This window comes from Cebus imitator, unplaced genomic scaffold, assembly GCF_001604975.1.
Source record: "Cebus imitator isolate Cc_AM_T3 unplaced genomic scaffold, Cebus_imitator-1.0 Scaffold150, whole genome shotgun sequence".
Classification (NCBI taxonomy): Eukaryota; Metazoa; Chordata; class Mammalia; order Primates; family Cebidae; genus Cebus; species Cebus imitator.
The window spans coordinates 801,490-823,125 of NW_016107465.1; the positions used below are offsets into that span (position 1 = coordinate 801,490).

Consider the following 21,636-nt stretch of genomic DNA (forward strand, 5'->3'; position numbering starts at 1 on the left):
AAAAAAAAAAAAAAACATAAAAAAGAAAAAGAATTTATAAAATTAGACAATCCCCTACCCATAAATCAGACTAAATGAATGCTGCCTGGATAAAACACTCTTGAGTCAGGTTCAACAGCTTTGAATACAGGAGACTACCTAGATCTTAATTTTTCTCTTCTAGAGTTCTTTAGGCAAATAAAATGTCCCTTTCATAAAAATTAAAAACAGAAAAATGTTATTTTCCTTAAAAAGTGTAGCCAACTTCTCTTTCCCTCATCTCCATGTGAAAGAACAGAAGGGGCCGCCAATGGTCTAAAGACCACACCCTGAGAAAACTCCACCAAGCTTTTTTGGGATCCAAGACTGTAGATGTTACATACTTGTCTGACTTAATTTGGACACTGTGAGCCAGTTCTGGCTGTATTTCTCTTCAGAGATGCTGTTTTCTCCTGGCTCTGGATTCAGGTGGTCATTCTGAGAGCAGGCATTGACTGTTATGATCTGGAGAGAAAGACACTTGTTAGAACGCAGTGACATTAATTCAAAAGCACTATGAGTCACACTAATAGAAGCACCATGGTGAAGGGCAGTGTCTGTTAACACTGGCTGCATATTACAATTGCCTGGAAAGTGCTGACAAATCCCATCCCTTAGGCTGGCAGGACACAAGCATCCATGTGATTTCTCTTTGTGTCATGGCGTCTTGGTTCTTAATCTTGAGTGTACATCAGAATCACCCAGAGCTTGGGGGCGGGGTTAAGCCACAGGTCACTGGATCCTGCCCCTGGAATCTCTGATGCAGTAGGACTGGAAGGAGGGAGAATTTGAATCTCTAAAAAGTTCCCAGGTGATGCTCACACTGCTAATAGGAGATCATATTTTGAGAAAAGGTTAGAATCCAAGAATTTGTGTTGGAATTCTAGCTCTGTCATTTAGAAGCAATGTGAATTTGGTTTCTCACTTAATGTCTCTGAGCACCTTTCCTTCATTAATAAAATAATAGCCAATAATATGACTGCCCCATACATTTCTGAGGTGTAGAACAAGTGAGGTAAATTGGTAACTAAAAAGCAATAAACAAATATAAGCTTGAATTACTGATTTCAGTTGCAATTTCTAGTTGAACTCTGGACATTTGAACTATTCCAAAAATAAATCTACTTAAGTGTATATTTCTTGGGATTCCAGAAACTCATGGCATTTTCCCTGAAAGAATAGCCTTCCTTATCTCTTCCCTAAAAGATGGTTTTACATAATTGTCTCAATACTAATCTTTTTGCTTTTTCTTCTCATTCTAAAAAGGGGCAGAGGTATTTTTTTAATGCATCCAGATTATTATTTGGAAAAATAAGTGTAAAAAATTTTTAAATAAGGCAGAGCATTAAGATCATGAAAGGTGAATTCTTACAGAATTGCTACTTCAGATCTAAAACTTCATAACGATATATAAAATGACTCACTGAATGAAAATGAAAAAAACCCATCAAAATTTAGGAAAGAGATAAAACAGTGCTTAAAGAGAATTTTATAGCACAAAATGACTACATTAGAAAAGAAGGTCGGGCCCAGTGGCTCACACCTGTAATCCCAGCAGTTAGGACACTCAAGCAGGTGAATAGCTTGAGCTTAGGAGTTTAAGAACTAGCCTAGACAACATGACAAAACCCCATCTCTACACACACACAAAAACACAAAAATTAGGCAGGTGTGGTGGCACACCTGTGTTCCCAGGTACTCAGGGGGCTGAGGTGGGAGTATCACTTGAGACTGGGAGGCCGAGGTTGCAATGAGCTGAGATCATACAACTGCACTCCAGCCTGTGTGACAGAGTGAAACCCTGTCTCAAAAAAAAAAAAAAAATTAAGAAGGAAGTCTCAAATCAATGACCAAAGTTTCTACCTTAACAAATTAGAGGCCAGCACAGAGGTTCACACCTGTAATTTCAGTACTTTGGCAGTCCAAGGCAGGCAGATCACCTGAGGTCAGGAGTTCGAGACTAGCCTGGCCAAAAAGGAAAAACCCCAACTCTACTGAAAGTACAAAAGTTAGACAGGTGTGATCGCATGTGCCTGTAGTCCCAGCTACTTGGGAGGCTGAAGTAGGAGAATCGTTTGAACCCAGGAGGCGGAGGATGCAGTAAGCCAACATCGCGCCACTGTACTCCAGCCTGCATGATAGAGACTTTGTCTCAATTAAAAAAAAAAAAAACTAGAAAGAGAAGAGCAAAGTTAAACCCAAAATAAACAGAACGAAAGAAATTAATAAAGATATAAGCAAGCATGAATGAAACAGAAATCACAGGCTGGGTGCGGTGGCTCATGCCTGTAATCCCAGAACTTTGGGAGGCTGAGGCAGGCAGGTCACTTGAGCTCAGGTGTCCGAGACTAGCCTGGCCGACATGTCAAAACCTTGTCTCTACTAAAAATACAAAAATCAGCTGAGCGTGGTGGTGCAGGCCTGTAATCCCAGCTACTCAGGAGGTTGAGACAGGAGAATCGCTTGAACCTGGGAGGTGGAGGTTACAGAGAGCCGAGACTGCACCGTTGCACTCTAGCCTGGGCAACAGAGTGAGACCCNAAAAAAAAAAAAAAAACAAAAAGAAGAAAAGGAAAGAAAAAGTAGATAAGAAAAGAAAAAGTAGCAAAGAAAAGAAAAGAAAAAGAAGAAAAGAAAGGAAAAGAAAAAGAAGAAAGGAGAGGAGAAGAGAAGATCAGAGAAAATCAGAGAAAAATCAATGAAAACAAGAGCCGGTTCTTTGAGATGATCAATAAAGCAGATAAACCTATAGCAAGACTGATTATGAAACAAAGAGAGAAAACCCAAAGTTAAAATGTTAAGAGTAGGCCAAGCATGGTGGCTCACGCCTGTAATACTAGCACTTGGGAGGCGGAGGTGGGAGGGTCACCTGAGGTCAGAAGTTCAAGACCAGACTGGCCAACATGATCAAACCCCATCTCTACTAAAAATACAAAATAAGCCAGGCATGTTGGTGCACGCCTGTAATCCCAGCTACTCAGGAGGCTGAGGTGGGAGAATGGCTTGAACCTGGGAGATGGAGGTTGCAGTGAGCCAAGATTATGCCACTGCACTCCAGCCTGGGCGACAGAGCAAGACTCCATCTCAAAAATAAATAAATGAATAAATAACATAAAATGTTAGGAACAAAAGAAGTGATGTCACTCACCACAGATCTCAAAGACAACAAATGGATAATAAGAGAAGATTATGAACATTATGCCAATACATTAAACAACTTAAACAAAATGAGTAAATTCTTTCATATACACAAAAAAGACTCATTCAAGAAGAATTACATAACTAAATAGCTCTATGTTTATTACAGAAATTGAATTTGTAGTTAAAAGTTTTCCCACAAAGATGGTTTTATTGGTTAATTCTACTGAATACTTCTTACTTAAATAGTATCAATTCCTTATAAATTCACCCAGAAAACTGAAGAGGAGGGAATACTTCCCAACTCAGCAAATAAACTAAGCATCATCCTGATCCCAAAACCAGACAAAGATGTCACAATAAAAGTGAACTAAAGACAACTATCCCTCAATAATTCAAGTGCAAAAAATAAATATTATCAAAATTTAGCAAAATGAATACAATATGAAAAAAAATACATCATAACCAAGTGAGGTTCATCCCAGTAAGGTTGATTTAATATTCTAAGAATTAATTCTAACATCATAAAATTAATGAATAAAATTCACTGTAAAATAACACAATCAAAACGAGAAATATCTGATCACCTAAGTAGATACAGAAAAAGCATTTGACAAATGCTAATATTCATGAATGATAAAAATTCTCTGAAAACTAAAAACAGAAGGAAAGTTTTCAGCCTGATAAAGGGCATCTATAGAAAAACCTATAGCTAACCTCATTCTTAATGTAAAGGATTAAATGCTTTTCCCCTAAAAAAAGACACAAGAAAAGATAACTGCTTTTACCACCTCTAGTCAAAATTATACCAGAGGTTCTGGTCAGTGTAATCAGGCAAGAAAAGAAAATACAACATGTCTAGATTAGAAAGGAAGAAGTAAAACCTGTGTTTGTAGATGACATGGTCAGGTATACGGAAAATTCTAAAGAAGCTACACAAAAACTACTCAAGTAAGGAAGCTTAGCAAGGTTGCAAAATATAAGACCAACATAAAAAAAAAAAACTTCTATATACCATAAACAATCAGATATCAAAACTGTTAACTAATTGCAGTTATAAAATTCAAAAATATGTAATACTTGGGGATACATTTAACAAAATATGTGCAAGATCTGTACCCTAAAAACTATAAAACATTGTTTCTAGAAATCAAAGAGACCTAAATGGAGAAATATATCATGTTCATGAGTCAGAAGACTCATTATTGTTAAGATGTCAACTTTTCCCAAATCGACATATAGATTTATGGCAATTCCATTCATAATCCCAGCCCACTTCTCTATAAAAATTGACAAGCTGATTCTAAATTTACATGGAAATGCAAAGAACATAAAATAACCAAACTTCTTGAAAAAGAAAAAAAGTTGGCCTTTAATATATGACTCAAGACTTATTATAAAGTTGTATTCAAGATAGCATAATATTGCCATAGAGAAAGAAACGGATCCATACATATATTGTGATCCATATGGTCAATTAATTTTTGACAAAGATGTCAAGGCAACTCAGTAGAAAAAAAGACATATTTTATTATTGTTAATACAGTCAAGAACAGAATTGAAAAAGATACCTTTTTACCAAAAAATGGTAGAAAATTTTGATATTCACATTCAAGAAAGAGAGAGAGCAGAGGGAACTCAATTCTTAGCTATTATATATAAAAATTACCTCAAAATGGATTATAGCCCTACATGCAAGAATTAAAACTATAAAATTCCTAGAAGAAAACATGAGAAAAAAATTAGTGATCTTTGCAAAATTATTTTAAATGTGATACAAAAATCATAGACTATAAAAGAATCAAACCCTTGACTTCATCGAAAAAAAAATTATGACTTCAAAGGACATTTATGAAAATTAACAGGCGAGTCACTGAGACGAAATATTTGCAAAAACATCTATTCGACCAAGGATTTATATCTAAAATACATTTTAAAACACTCACAACTTCATAATAAGACAGCAACTCAATTTTTTAAATGGGCGAAGATCCGAACAAACATGTCACCAAAAAAGAGACATACCATCATGCACCACATAATAATATTTTAGTCAATGACAGACCACTAATACTCTGGTGATCCCATAAGATTATAACACAACTGAAAAATGCCTGTCGCTTACTGATGTGATAGCTGTGATAACATTGTAGCAAATTTTGCTTTTTATAAATTTAGTGTAGCCTAAGTATAAGATGTTTAGAGTCTACAGTAGTGTACAGTAATGTCCTAGGCCTTTGCATTCACTCACCACTCACTCACTGACACTCCTAGAGCAACCTCCAGTCCTGCAAGTAAGTGATCTATACAGGTGCACCAATTTTTATCTTTTATACTGTACTTTTACTGACCCTTGCTATATTTAGATATATTTAGATACCCAAGTACTTACCATTGTTACAATTACCTAAAGTGGTCAGTACAGTAACATGCTGTACAGATTTATAGCCTAGGAGCAACAGACTACATCATACAGCCTAGGCATGCGGTAGGTTAGACCATCTAGGTTGTGTAAGTACATTCTGTGATGTTTGTGCCATGATGAAATCACCTAATGACATATTTCTCAGAACGTATCCTCATCAAGTGATGCATGACTGTACAGATGGCAAATAAACAAATGCAAAGATGCCTAGTAGCATTCGTCACTATGGAAATACATATGAAACCATACCATGAGATACCACTATGCATTCACTAATATGACTAAAACTTAAAAGATTGAGCATACTGGATTGGTGAATGCTATGATTTGAATGTTCCTTCCAAAACTCATGTTAAAACTTAATTCCCAATGTAATCATATTAAGAAATGGAGCCTTTAACAGGTGATTGGGACATGAGGGCTGGGTCACGAGGGCTCTCTCTGCCTCATGAATAGATTAATTCATTCATGTGTTAATGGATTAATGGATTATGGAGGGGATGGGTTATTTATCATGAGAGTGGATCTGTTAGAGAAGCCTGTTTGGCTTCTCAGGAGCCCCCTCGCCATGTGATGCCCTGTGCCACCTGGGACTCTGCAGAGAGTCTGTACCAGCAAGACGTCTCTACCAGATGTGGTCCCTCCACCTTGGACTTCCCAGCCTCCAGAACTGTAGGAAATACACTTCTTTTCTTTATTAATCACCCAGTCTCAGGTTTCTATTATGGCAAAATAAAATGAACTGAGACAGTGAGTATGTGGAACAGCTGAAATACTCATAAATTACTGGTGTGCATGTAAAATGTCACAATTACTTTGGAAAGCAGTTTGGAAGTTTCTTCAAAAATTAAAAAAAAAAACCATATGACTCTCACATTCCATTCCTAAGTATTTACCAAGGAGAAATGAAAACATATGTCCACAAAAAGAGTTGTATACAAATACTCATAATAGCTTTTTTGGAGAGCCAAAAATTGAACACAACCCAAGTGTCCTTCAACATGTTAGCAGATAAATAAATTGCAGTATATTCACTCTAATGACTTAAATTTATATCTGGGTGTGGTTGTGTATGCCTGTAGTCCCAGCTACTTTGGAGGCTGAGGTGGAAGGATTGCTTGTGCCCAGAGGTTCAAGATCAGCCTGGACAACATAGCAAGACCCCATCTCTTAAAAAGAGGAACAAATTATATCTTCAATCCTTTCAATACAATGTTATTTTGTGTAGATGGCACTTTACCATAAAGATAAATCAAACTAAGGCAGGCCACTATCTTGACTGCTCAAAACCTAAAAGACAGAATACAGTACACTTACTGGCACCTGAAGTCCTTGAGTATTCTTCTTTTTCTTTGAGAATCTCCTGTCTTTGGTTAGCATTTTTGCTTTGACCCATGCTGCCTGCCCTATTTCTGAAGAGCTTGAAAGATCTGTAAGGGAAATGGTCTACATGAGAAAGTTTACAAAAATATGGGGGGACCATTTTATTTTACAGAAAAAGGAAAAAGCTGAGAGAATGGGGAGAATGAGAATGTGGTTAAGATAAATAGACTGAAAAAAAAAAAAACTGGTAGCAATGCAAAGGACTTAATATTGATTTTTTAAAATGTTTATTCCTTACTTTTAATCTTACAGATCTTCATCAAGTTCTCCTCCTTATGGAATCTAAAGCTATGACTCCTAATGAAGGGCCTGTCTCTGCAGAGAGGATTGATCCAAAAGGATGTGTTTGGCTGAAGCCGCAGTCCCACCTCTGAGCACTCACTACTCTGGGCCGATCTTGTTGAGTTATCAGATAGGGAGCTGCCCTGGCTCTGCTTCTGGTGCTGTTCACTCCCAGCGGAATCACTGCCACAAGTGGAGGGCAAGCAAGTTTGCCATTTTTTCTTGATGCTAAACACACCAGTTTCATCACCTTCTGAAAATGCCCAGTTTACATATCCACCTCCGGTTTGCATGATCTTGGCTTGGGAAGGAGAGGAGGTCACTGCCATGGGTTCAGGTGTGCAACTCAAAGCGGGTAGCACATTGAGTGCTACCGCCTTGTCTCGTCCATCCAGTAAGTGAGCAGTTGGCTCATGCTGCTCCTTGGGTTTAGCCACTGATGCCTGGTTGGAGACAATTGGGGTCTGCCCAGTCAGATGAACAATAACCTCAGTCTGGACGTCCTGTTCATTTGCCAGCACATCTGTACTTGTTTCCACAGAGGGTCTGGATAGAGGCAAGACAGTTTCTGCTGAAAAAGGAACTTGCTTTAGATTAGAAGGGACCAGAAGAAACTGGCCATACTTTGAGTGTGCTTGTGTGTTAGGAGACACCACGGAAGCAACTATACTACTTTCTGTTTCTTGCTTTTCCTGGTCATTTCTTACATTTGAAGTGTTTCTTTTACTGTCTGTGATCTCAAGAAGAGCCCCCCTCTGCACTCCTCCGGGATGCCGGCCTCTGGCCAGGCTCCGCAGCAAAGAAGGGGGCATGCTATAATACTGGAATTTCTTCTCCCCAGCGATCTCCATGCTGCCTAGAACCTCTGCACAGATGACATTGCTCCAGCTGTGGGGAAGTTTTCTGCAAGTAGAATGCTTTCTCTTGGCCAGGAGAGCCTCATCCTCTTGCAAAGTGTCAACAGCAGAAAGGACTTTTAGGGTATCCACAGTCAGGGCAGAGAGATCCTGCAGGTGTCCCACCTGGCTGTCCAAAGACAGTAAGGAGTCCTTTATAAAAGACACCTTTTCATTCATTTCTTTCAGTTGGAAGTACATCTCTGTAACCCTAGTGGTGAAGGGAGGGAGAAAACCAACAAGCACAGTAAGCCAGTAGGAATTTGCTCTCTTCCTACCCTACTTCCATCCTTAAGTGACGCCTGAGCCTCAGCTGCTTCCCTAGGTTAAGTCTGTCTTTTGCCTTCTTCTTCCTCCGAAACATAAATGCCCACTATTACCCACAGGAGAGGACAATTACTAATCTACATTTCTAGCCCTTATTTCTTTCTAATATTTTAGAACCCCATTTCGACTTCCAGCTAATGATTTCCTCAATTGTGTGATCAATCATTCCATTTTTATTCATTAATATATTTATTAATTTACATGACAAACACTTGAATATTTCCTAATGGCAGGCACTGTACAATCTGAATGCGTATAGGAGATCCTGAGGAAGAAACAAGAATGATAGAAACAGAATCAATAATCAAATATGTAATTAAGAAAAGAAAAAACCCACAGATGTTTAAAATTTAAAAAAAAAATCTAACTCTACTATTCACTTAGGCTTCCCAAGTTTCAAACAATATCCATTTTAGAAGACCTATGGTCAGAAAAAACCTGAGTCACATTTTTAAAGTTGTTTTGAATGGTTTAAGCAAAGATTATGATGTTCAGCCATAGATTTATGTAAAAGCAACACAACACATCTTTAGCTATTCAAAAATAAATGTAAATTGCAAGTAAGCTGAATTAAATGTAACAATTACTCCAGGTGCGATGGCTCAGGCCTGTAATCCCAGCACTTTGGGAAGCAAGTGGATCATTTAAGGTCAAGAATTTGTGACCAAACTGGCCAACATGGCGAAACCCCATCTCTACTAAAAAATACAAAAATTAGCTGGGCATTGTGGCAGGCATCTGTAATCCAGGCTACTCGGGAGACCAAAGCAAAGGCTGCTGTGAGCCGAGATCGTGCCCCTGCACTCCAGCCTGGGTGACAGAGTAAGACTCCGCCCTATCCCCTCAAAGAAAAGTAAAAATTAATTTAATTGAGAGATGGTTAATATTTATCTGTCCATTTCCTTGTATTTATCTCTGTATGGGATGAGTTTGGTTTTGTATCCCCCAAAAAGGCTATGGTGAAGTCTTATCCCAAGAACCATAGAATGTGACCTTATTTGGAAATCAGGTTTTTATAGAGGTAATCAAGTTAAAATGTGGTCATCAGGCTGAACCCTAATCCAATATGACTGGTGTTCTTATAATGTGAAATTCTCACACACACACACACACAGAGGGAACACAATATGAGGGATAAAATGGCCACATAACAAGTGACGCATCTACAAGCTAAGAACACCCACAGTTGCCAGCAAACACCAGAAGCTAGAAGAGGCAAAGAAGGAGAGCGACATTGAGAAAGCATGGCCCTACCAACACCTTGATTTTGAACTTCTAGCTTCCAGAAGTGTGAAACAATAAAGCTCTGTTATTCCAAGACACCCAGTTTTTGGTATTTTGCTGCAGCAGCCCAGGGAGACTAATGCAGCTATCTCAGCTTCATGAGCAATGGAATACATTACAACATACATCAGAGTTGATTACATAAAAAGAAACTTTTTTCTCTGAAATCTAAGTGGCAATTAAAAAATTTAGAAAAAAAACTTGTATGCAAAAATATCACACGAAAGTTTAAAACAAAAATAAATTAGAAAACTCGTGTTCTAATAAATTTGATGAGGCATTGATATCCCTTGAGTAAACAAAAACTTTTACAATTTATTGAGGCAAAAAAATTACAAAGAGTCCTGAGGACATGAAGAGATGAAAAGATAAAATACAAAAGGTAAGAAAACACAGCAAAATAGTCAACCTCATTAGGTAATCAGAGATGAAAATTAAGATAATAATGAGTTAATCTATATCACAACAGCATTTGTTTTAACCTAGCAAATTAAAAAAAGAAAAAGTGAAACAACTCAGTGGTAGCAAGGACGGAACATAGAGACACAATAAATATAAAGGAACTGTAATCTTACTATGCTAAAGCAGACAGATATTTGTTATATTGTAAGAGAGAATATTATGCAGCCATTAAAAATCATACATTGTTGATAATTATTTTCGATGGCTATTTCTGGTGGTAGAGGCAGGGCTGGGGTTGCCTATTGTGTTTGGTGTTACATGTTTTCAAGTTTGGTATAAAATTTTTAAGTTCAGAAATAATAAAAGTTAAATTATATTTACCAAGTAGATGTAATTATTGGAGAAAATATTTTCGATGCGTCAGAGGGGAAAAACAGAATAGAAAATAGTATCATTTTAAATGGAAATATGTAGAAGACTAAATTTTTAAAAGCCAAAATTTTCACAATGAACTCTGACTTATCACATTGTTTTTTCTTTCTTTTCTTCCCTAGTTTTGTTCTGTTATTTGGGGGAGAGCACGTATAATTTCAGTTTCTCAGCAATGAAAATCTTTGATAAACAAGATTAAAGTGAAAAACAGCATGGGAGGGAATCTAACCAACTGTGTCATGGCTGCCTTGACCATTGCAGGAATGAAAAATGATTCCCGCTTTTATTTGGGGGCAGGGAGAAGTCGTGATTATGCCATGAAGAGTTTAACACTCAGCCGAAACAAGTACTTCCCAAAATAGTGTTAGACTTCCCATCTCTAGAACACATCTCAAGTCACAGGGATTGAAAGAAAGATCTTCCACTTTCTCTCTCTGGGACCTTTGTAAATAGAAATTAAAGCATAAAAAGAGTGGCATCTTCCATTTTTATTACATTGTATGTGAGTAGAACCCTCTCTTTCTTGCTTCTGCTATAGAATTCAACTTCTATAACTCAATAGAGGCTTAACAAATGCTTCCTGAACTTCTGGAATCTGTAAAATTAGAACTGGGAAGGATGATGTGGGAAACAGCACAAAATATATGTATACTTCCTTCCAAATATGCTTAATTAGAGCCTCTCCATCCAGTGTACTGTTTCATCTAATTCAAAAACAGTACAGTCTGAACAGCAGTAATGGAGATTCATTAAGTTCCATTAGCAGCAGTCACATCGAATGGATACAATAGAAACCAGCAACTACTCACAGCCACAGGTAACATGCTACAATAGAAACCTGTTAGACAAATAACCTGGTCACCCTCAAATCGGGTCTCTTGCTTTTATAGGTACTTATTTTCTAAAACTCGATGTCCTGTGAAACATATTTCAATTATATTACTGGACTGCCAACTACATTAATTTAATCTAGGCTTTCAGTCATTCTAACACATAAAATTTATAATTTTAGTTTCCTCTGTGCAAGGTACAAGGATGGAAGAAAAATGAGAATGGTAATTGTTTTATTATGGGCTTTTAGACAAGATATCTTAAAATGAGATAATAGTAAATATAATTACAATCATCACGAAAATCACCATATTCACTGAGTGCTCACTATGTACCAGGCATTTTATAAAGGTTCTACCTGTACTATTTTATTTAATCCATGTAACAACCCTATAAGATAGGCATTACTATTATCCTTTTGTAGAAAAGAGGTTGGGTAGGCCAGGCACAGTGGCTCATGCCTGTAATCCCAGCACTTTGGGAAACCAAGACAGGTGGATAACCTGAGGTCAGGAGTTCGAAACCAGCCTGACCAATATGGGGAAACCCCATCTCTACAAAAAATACAAAAACAAAAAAAATTAGCCAAGTGCGGTGGTAGGTGCCTGTATTCCCAGCTTCTGGGGAGGCTGAGGCAGGAGAATCACCTTAACCCGGGAGGCAGAGGTTGCAGTGAACTGGGATCCTGCCATTGCACTCCAGCCTGGGCAACGAGAGAAATTCTGTCTCAAAAATTAAAAAAAGCAGTTGGGTCACATAGCCAGAGTCACATGGTGAATGAAAACGTCAGGCATCAAACCCAGACAGGCCGACTCCATATTCAGTGGCATTGACCACTGCTTTCTGGTACTTCTCAGCAACTCACCTAGGATCCAGGAAATTTCTTTTGGAAGTTCCTAGAGTACCATGAAGTAGTACATGAACTACACCAACAAGTCCCATGCTGGGAGGTGTCACAGATGTTCCTCAGTAAGGCTTTATGGTCAAATAGCAGTGGGACCTGCTTAAGCTGTAACTCTGTGCTGATGAATTGCAATGCATATTATGTTAAAGTGTTTATATTTTTTAAAACCACAGTATTTCCCAAATATAATGTATCAAAACATGCTTAATGTGGAAAAATACCTAAAAGCATCTTACTCTGCTGAACAAAGAAAGGGCAAAGCTGACTTAAAGACCACTAGGATCAAAAAAGAAGTTAGAGTCTTGAATAGGGAGAGTGAGATGGAAAACAGCCTCACTATGTTCTCTTTTTCCACTGTCACAACTCACTTAATTCTAGAAGTATTCTGAAGCAATCTCTTCTTCAGAGGTAGGTTAACATGCAAAATCCTCCTAATTTTCTTCCCCCCGCCTTCAAACTATTGCTCAATTACCTTAGGAAATATTCTCCCCTCTTTCCCGTACCTCATTTATGAGGTCCCCACAAATGACCTCAACAAAGATGTCAAGTGATCCACCGCCTCGGCCTCCATGTCTGTTTTCCAAATAAGAAAACCAAGACTCAAAGAGGTTCAGTAAATTTGCCCATGTACATACAACTAGTAAGTGCCTGAAGCAGGACTTCTTCGCAGCTCTGTAAGCTCCTAATATGGGCCTATGCTTCACATAAAACTAAGAACCAAGCTTGCCCATCAGACTCAATGAGCATAGCTATCAAGGGGGCAGAACATGTAGAATAAAGAAAGAGAAATTCATATCACTATGGATTAAAGATATTACGTCTGTGAAATCAAATTTTGTAGGCTCAAATTTTGATTTTCCATTATTTCTCAATATTAAATTTGATCTGAAATTCAATCAGGCACAGAAACACATTTTTATATAAATATGGTACCAAGAGAGAAAGAAGTCCAGATTTATATGACTTATGCCCATAGTGAAGCATTTAGAAAACTCTTCATGTGATTCAGTTTTAAGTAAAGCCATACTTAAGGATTCATATCTCTCTATCTGATATTTGCACATCAGAAAAAAACATGCACAATTAGGTATAATATTTCACAGTTCCATGTCGTTCAAAAATGAAGGAACACTTTAACTTCTGTCAATTTGCTTCCATTTACAAGAACAATGCTGTGTTTTTTTTTAAAAAAAGGCATTTCATCACATATAGCCTTCCATATTTTCACACGACACAATGCTCCCCCAACTAGTAATAAATCCACAATGGTCAGGTCCCACTATAGCTCCCTAGTATGTTCACGTTCTCCAGAACATCTTCTTTCTCCACAAACCTTTGAATGTCCCCCATACCACCTGCCTCCCTCAAAATCTCTCTCTCTCTCTCTCACACACACACATACACACACACACACACACACACACACGGGCACACCCAGTCAACGACTTTGCCTCAAGACCTGGGTGCTGCCGGCCCTGACTGCATTCCCGTGTACTCTGGCCACATCCCGTCCATTCCCCTGCTTCGGGGAAAAGCCCAGGTCCTCCATTTTCCCAGCTTCTCGGGGACTTCTCTTCAGCCAACGGCCTCCTGCCTCCTGCTCCCGAGTTTCTCCCTTGCTGGTGGGTCATTTCCAGGACCACGCTGTTTTATTTATCTCCACCTGAAGCAAAATCAAACAAAAGAACCTCACCTTGTCCCCAGACCTCATCATGCTTCCCTGCACCGTGACACTTCTCTCAAAAGCCACATGCAATTGCAGTCCCTGCCTCTCCTGTTCTCTCTTCACCCACTTCAGTGAAGCAGCCGCCAACTCCACTGCATACAACCGCGGGTCAGACGCCATGAGAACCCGGCGACGCCCCATCCAACCAGCACGCTGCTTCTACGTCCTCCGCTCTGGCGGCGCCGCACACCGTGCTGCCTCAGGCGGCTGCGCTGGCCCTTCCTTCCGCGGGGGGCGCTATTCCACCAGACGCCCCGCCTCGCCCGCTGCCTGGCTTCCTTGAGGCCTCTCCTCAAACCCCTCAGAGCGACCTTCTAGGACCAGACTCTCTGAAACAGACCACGGAACCCCAACTCCGCTACATTTCACGCCACCGTCATTTCCTGTTCTCTCCAACTACTTCATTTTTCTTCATAGCTCTTTTACTGCCTGATGTTAAATTACAAATTTATTTTTGTGTTTCCTTGCCTAGGTTTTGTTCTCCACCCACTTCATTTCCCTCACCACCACCCCCCACAGACGGACACACGCGCGCGCACACACACGCGCGCACACATATGAATGTAAGTCCCATGAAGACAAGGGCTCTTGTGTCTTTTAACCACCTACTCCTAGTAACTAAAAGAGTGCCTGTAATATAGTAGATGGTCAATTAAATATACTTTGATTGCATGAATATTACATGTTATTAAATGTTTCAAATTACAAAGAACTCAGACCTCCGGGATTTAAAAGTAGGTCTTTCTACTCTTTCAGATATTCTAGTAGAATCAAGTTTTGGTGGTAGTTTCAGAATGGAAAAGATTTCTATCTACCTTTCTGATGTCACTCGGATTCGCTCCTCACGACTACAATTCACATTTTCCATCTTCTCATGGAAGTATTTTTCCACACACTGCTCCTCAAAATCATGAAGTTTTTTCAGATCCTCCTTACTCAGGTAGAGTTCTATAGGAAGAAGTACGATACACAGAAAGAATCATTATTCGCCTCAGGACATGAGTGGCTTTTCTTCCACTTGTATTGAAAATGAGAAACTGTAGCCTGTGTGATAAAAGTTTGTCACCTTGTCAAACTATTTCTAATATTAATGCAGAAACAGCACCAAGAAACAACTGGAAGCCGGGCGCGGTGGCTCACGCCTGTAATCCCAACACTTTAGGAGGCTGGAGGGGCAGATTGCTTGAGCTCAGGAAACCAGCCTGGGCAACATAGGCAGGCCCTCTCTCTACAAAAAGTTTAAAAATTAGCCAGGTGCCTGTGGTCCCAGCTACGCAGGAAGCTGAGGAAGGAGAATGGCTTGAGCCTGGGAATTCGAGGCTGCAGGAGCCATGATCACGCCACTACCCTCCAGCCTGGGCTACAGAACGAGACCCTGTCTCAAAACAGGAAAAGAAGAAAGGCAACTGGAAACACCAGTCTGGGTTTCTCCTACTTATTTTTGAAAATTACTCATATATAGAATACTTTCAATATTTTCACAAGTTAGAATGTTTTTACATATTAACAAAAATTCACTGCCTTTATATGAAAATGGGGAATCTGATTGTCTTTTCTCTCTGCCAATACTTTCTAAAATTAATTAAATTTTAATTGATCCACATTAAAGGTACATATTTTCGAGATACCTGTGATAATTTGATACATTCATATAATCAAATCAGGGTAATTGGTGGCACAAACCTGTAGTCACAGCTCCTCAGGAGGCTGAGGTGGGAGGATCACCTTAAATATTTGCCTGTCCTTTAAGATAGGAACATTTGAATTATTATCTTCTAGCTATTTTGAAATGTATAATCAATTAATTTTAACTGTAGTCAACCTACCGATGGCCTGGCACAGTGGCTCATGCCTGCAATCCTAGCACTTTGGGAGGCTGAGGCAGGTGGATCGCTTGAGATCAGGAGTTCAAGACCAGCCTGGTCAACATGGTGAAACCCCATCTTTACTAAAAATATAAAAATTAGGGGTTTCCTCCTTGGCTTTGGAGCCCCCCTCCCTCTGTCTCTGTACAGGAGAGCTTCTTCCTTCTTACTTGCCTATTAAACTCTCTGATCTTTAAACCCCCCCCCACCAAAAAAAAAAATTAGCTGTGTGTGGTGGTGGGTGCCTGTAATCCCAGCTACTGTAGAGGCTGAGGTGGGAGAATTGTTTGAACCCAGGAGGCAGAAGTAACAGTGAGCCGAGATCACTCCACTGCACTCTAGCCTGGGCAACAGAGTGAGACTCTACCTCCAAAAAGAACAACAAAAACCCTACTGATCTATCAAACACTAGGTCTTATTTCTTCTATCAAAGTGTATGTATTTGTGCTCATTAATCAACCTCTCTGCCAACTCTTTTAGCTATCAAAATGATAGTAAATAACCAATAGGTTTAAAGCAAGATTAGAAGAAAGTAAAGTCTGTTGAAATTCATCCAGTAAGTATAAAAAAGTTTTACCTTGTTACACTGAGTTTGTGTATACTAAGTCCTTCTACTGAAAAAGGAGATATCATTATTACCATTCAATGGCCAATCAAGGCAGTATACCTCCTCTGACACTACTATAACTAACTTATTAAAAAGACACACTACTAAGTGATATTATAAGGCTAATGCAATTCTCCGTCAAACTCCAGCATTCTCATTTGGTCTACCTCCTTGGCTTTCACTCTTGCCTAATAGAATAATATGTCATCTTTTAAGCAAGTTTATAATACTGAGAAAATATATAAATGAAATGATGCTGCTAAAAGGATTAAATTGGAAAGTTCTCTTTCTTGAATGGTTTTGCTTACATTACGAGAAAAAGAACACAGTTCTCCAGAATTTATTTAAAATGCAATTGTTACATTATTTTCTGATAAAATTAATGACAAAAAAATCTCAATTTTAAATTGGAAACATGGGTAAAAGTATAATTCTGCTGTAAAATGTATTCACAACTCAGGTAGATAGTGCTTTCTGATTTAAATGGCAGGAAAATTTCGGACGTTGAAAATATTCGGTATCTCCCATGCCCTACCCAACTCTAATGTCTTCTTTCATTAAAGAATCTCCTCTGAGCAAGAAACTTTACAGGTGTCATGATGTGAGCCTTCTGTGGATCCCTGAGAGCGAACAATCCAGAGTGATTCCAGTGACAGGTGCAGCTTGCAGCATGTAGAGCTTTCCTGTAATTGTCCGCAAGGTGGCACTGTTGCGGCTTATGTAAATGTCTTTATCCTCAATATAAAGGATCAGAAGCAATGTTATGAAAATTCAAGAATGTTCCAAAAAGCTCAGGGTGAACTCACTTTAAACTTTACTTGAGTTTTATATGAAATCATCCTGCAAGCCCAGACCAAGGTGAACCTAGGAAACATTCTTTCATATGGTAGTAGGAAGTCTAGGCAAATCCTAGTCAATTCCAGGATTTATCAAGCGATTCATGCTCTGCTATTAGGTTGCAATGGTTCTGCAGCCAAAGCCTGGGACGTCTCTCTATTAGCAGTCTTAAATTTACAGTATAATTATAAAAGCTCAAGTTAACTTCAGTTATGCTTTGGCTTTCACACAAAGGCTGAATCTTTTGGTCGGGGAGTGGGGTATGAAAAAGAAAAAAAGGTTGGGTGTGGTGGTTCACGCCCGTAATCCCAGCACTTTAGGAGGCCAAGGTGGGAGGATCACCTGAGGTCGGGAGTTTGAGACCATCCTGACCAACATGGAGAAACCCCGTCTTTACTAAAAATACAAAATTAGCTGGGTGTGGTGGCGTATGCCTATAATCCCAGCTACTCAGGAGGCTGAGGCAGAATTGCTTGAACCTGGGAGGCAGAGGTTGCAGTGAGCTGAGATTGCACCATTGCACTCCAGCCAGGGCAACAAGAGCTAAACTCTGTCTCAAAAAAGAAAAAAAGAGAAAATCTTCAAAAATCTTCATAGTGACTCAGGAGGAGAAAAAATACATGACAGAGCCAACTACCACCAGTAAAAGCATATCACCCTCTCAATCCCATAATATACTGACTCCTAAGGAACTACCTAAACACATAAATAGCCCACTGTCCCTTACCTGAAACTCCTAGAATCCAGAGTATTTTAGAATTCAGAATTATTCTCTTTTAGCTTCAGAGAGTTAATACAGTGAATACACCATAAATGAAGTGAAATCCCTAGTTAAGATTAAAGCAATCCCTGAAATCAAACCTATTGCTATTTTCTGCAGCAACATCAATGAATATTCATACTACAAGAAATAAAACGAATAAATGGTTTCACATGAATTCTCATCAGCTTCTTTTGGCCAAATGGGTCTTTCCCCAATTTGTGAAGAAAAAGGACTTTCAGTTTTCAGAGGTATTTTAGATTTAGGAATTGGGATAAAGGATTGTGCATTTATGTCACCTGCTTCCCGTATTTCTGGGAACTATCTAGAAATGGGCCTGGTACCAACTGTGGAATTGCTTGACAGGAACTACAGAATATCTGAAAAACCACCAAAAGCAATGTTTTCTGACAACAATTAGTATGATAATCATATCCTGCAGATAAGATTTGGCTAAAGAAGAGGAATTAGAAAAACCTCAAAATATATAGGCTAATGCTTTGAAAAAACACAAGTGAGAATCCCTATTTCTGCATCCTGACTTACAATGTTGCCCAGGCTGAAATGGAGCAGCTGTTCACAAGCACCACGACCTTAAACTTCTGAGCTCAAGCAGTTCTTGTGCCTCAGACTCCTGAGTAGCTGGGACTACAGGCATGCACCACCCACACCCAGTTTCTGAGTTGAAGTTCTTGAAAATAAGAAACATCCATTTCAGAATCACCGCCATGCTCAGTAGATTAGAGAGCCAGAGGGCCGTGACTCTGGTTAATAAGTGAAGCCCAGATTTGCTTATCTCTTCCCTTAGACCTCAGGCCTTCTGAAACTCCAATCTGTCTGAATTCCATCTTCCACCACATGGAGAACAGCACAAGTCACATGACTACCCTCTAGGAGTTATTCTGATGAGTTCTCCAGTTAGCAGAGAAAACACAGGTTTTCAATGTGACATAAAGCCTTTGTACAATCAAGCAGAGATTCTCTTCCTACCTATTCCTAAGTATCCGTTCATCCTGACAAAAGACACTATGACCTCATAATGAGGTCAATATATTTACTTAGACCCGGGGCGTCAGCTGATATTCTACTGTCAGAGAACTCCCGGAGCCTCCCAGTGCCCTGAACTGAATTTACATTGCTCCAGTGCATCTTTGCCTTGAATCACATAGAATGACTTACTTAATACAACGTCACCCTCTTCTTGGTCGTGAGGAGCTCGGCGACAGCACAGGCGGCGGAGGAGGAGGCCCATGTGGCTCAGCAGGATGAGAGGTGGGGGCAGCCAGGGCTTCTCGTGGTAGGTCATGATGTAGCGATAGCGGTTGTATTTCCACAGGTTATTTGAAATGGATTTCATATCTAAGTAAACATTGCTGTAAGATGCAGTAAGAGAGGGACAATGTTTTAATACGAAGTCTTGAAAGGAAACAGATTCTGTTATTTTCCAACATTTATGATTGGTTCACCTGACGTTCCCAGCAGTTACCCAATACAGATATTCTTCTTCCACCAAACAAAATATATTAGCTACCTTCTACAATGAAATATGATAATCAGAATATCAAGCAAAAGGCAGACATTACAATCAGAGAATAGAAAATGCCAACATTTTCAGTGTAACGGATAGAAAATCCATTCTGGAACTCAACACTCTTCTCAAGTCACCATCTCTTCTCACATAGACGTTCTTTTTTAGTCCGTGATTCATCATTTATAGGAAACAGCTTTAATGTTCCTCTGTGTCATCTACCTAATGTCAAATGTGAGAACTGCTAGAATAATCCCAGTGAAAACACCCAAACAGAACAGTGTTAATGAATAAATGGAAGAAGAATCAATTCATCTTAAAAGAAATAAAAAAGCAGAGCTTCTATTAAAATCCAGACAAATTATTCAGATTAACTTTACAATAAAAATAATTCCTTATTGGTAGGTCACTTTATAGTGGTAACATGGACACAGAATAGTAAATATTGACATTTAGAACTTGCCGGCCAAGTGCAGTGGCTCACGCCTGTAATCCCAGAACTTTGGGATGCGGAGGCGGGTGGATCACCTGAGGTTGGAAGTTCGAGACCAGACTGATCAACATGGAGAAACCCCATCTCTACTAAAAATACAAAATGAGCTGGGCGTAGTGGCACATGCCTGTGATCCCAGCTACTTGGGAGGCTGAGGCAGGAGAATCTCTTGAATCCAGGAGGTGGAGGTTGCGATGAGCTGAGATTGTGCTATTGCACTTCAGCTTAGGCAACAAGAGCGAAACTCCATCTCAAAAGAAAAAACAACTTGCCATAGGTGTAATGGTTGGGGGTACAGTTATTCTGAAACAACATATCATTCTTAACTACTTAACTTTACATAATACCATATAAGAGGAACACAATAAAATGTCCATCTTACTATTTTGCTTAGACTAACATAAAATTTAGTTTTCTTTTTAAAAAAATTCTTCTTCTTGCAGTGTGAAGATTTTAGTTTCTTTAGAGAAAGATAGCAGCGTAGAACTTCAGAAATGTAGCCAAATTTAGCAAATAAAAACACAGACAACACTAAACTTGAATAGTGATAAAGAAAACAATTATCCTAGAGAAAGCCATGTTTGGGTAAGAATAGAAGTTTCACAGAGTCCATACAGAAGGCAATTGAAGCATAGACAACTGGGTTATATCAGTAGTTCTCAAGCACGTTCTCTGAACCAGCAGCATCAGTATCACCGAACATGTTAGAAGTGCATATTTTGGGGCCCTGTTCAATGAGAGAGAAACTCTAGGGTTGGGCACACTATTAATAGTAGTTTCACTCCAACGTGACAACAGCTTTCCACCAGCAGATGGCGACCTTCACCGTGTATTTCAGTTTTGTTGTTTTTTGTTTGTTTTTTATTTTATAAAGAATTATGTGTAACCGGGCTCCTGGACAAGTAGTCAGATCTGGGGTTGGTCAGTCTGTATGGTCTTCAGTGTGTTCATCTCTAACATGAGAAGTTTGTTCTATGTGAGGATTTCTCAACTTTTTCTTTTTTGACACTGGACATACTTTTATTTTATTTATTTTGCCAGGAGGCTCACAAAGAGGGCTTTATTTATCTAGCTCAAAGTACACACTATCACAATCTTGTTTGTTATTCCTTTTACAAAAATAGTTCAAATCAAGTTTTTAATCACACTATCAAAAAGTTCAATTTCTTTTTGTCTCTCCACATCAGAGTGGTTGAATAGAAGATAGAAATGGAGAAATGGCCGGGCATGGTGGCTCACACCTGTAATTCCAGAGTTTTGGGAGGCTGAAGGGGGCAGATTACCTGCGGTCAGAAGTTCAAGACCAGCCTGGCCAACATGGTGAAACCCCATCTCTACAAAAATACGAAAAGTAATTGGGCATGATGGCAGATGCCTATAATCCCAGCTACTCAGAAGGCTGAGGCAGGAGAATCACTTGATCCCAGAAGGTGGAGGCTGCAGTGAGCCAAGATCACACTATTGCACGCCAGCCTGGGCAACTGAGCGAGACTCCATC

General features: G+C 39.2%; 1 protein-coding gene across 1 annotated transcript in view; it reads right to left on the bottom strand.

Moving 5' to 3' along the window:
* TRPM6 (transient receptor potential cation channel subfamily M member 6) overlaps positions 1-21,636 on the bottom strand; it is a 161,530-nt gene that overhangs the window by 29,254 nt on the left and 110,640 nt on the right. The window contains exons 24-28 of the mRNA XM_017543237.2: positions 19,297-19,490; positions 14,864-14,996; positions 7,203-8,353; positions 6,899-7,011; positions 363-483 (exon numbers count right to left, since the gene is read on the bottom strand). Of these exons, the coding sequence (XP_017398726.1) occupies positions 363-483; positions 6,899-7,011; positions 7,203-8,353; positions 14,864-14,996; positions 19,297-19,490 (1,712 nt within the window). The remainder of the gene's footprint in view (positions 1-362; positions 484-6,898; positions 7,012-7,202; positions 8,354-14,863; positions 14,997-19,296; positions 19,491-21,636) is intronic.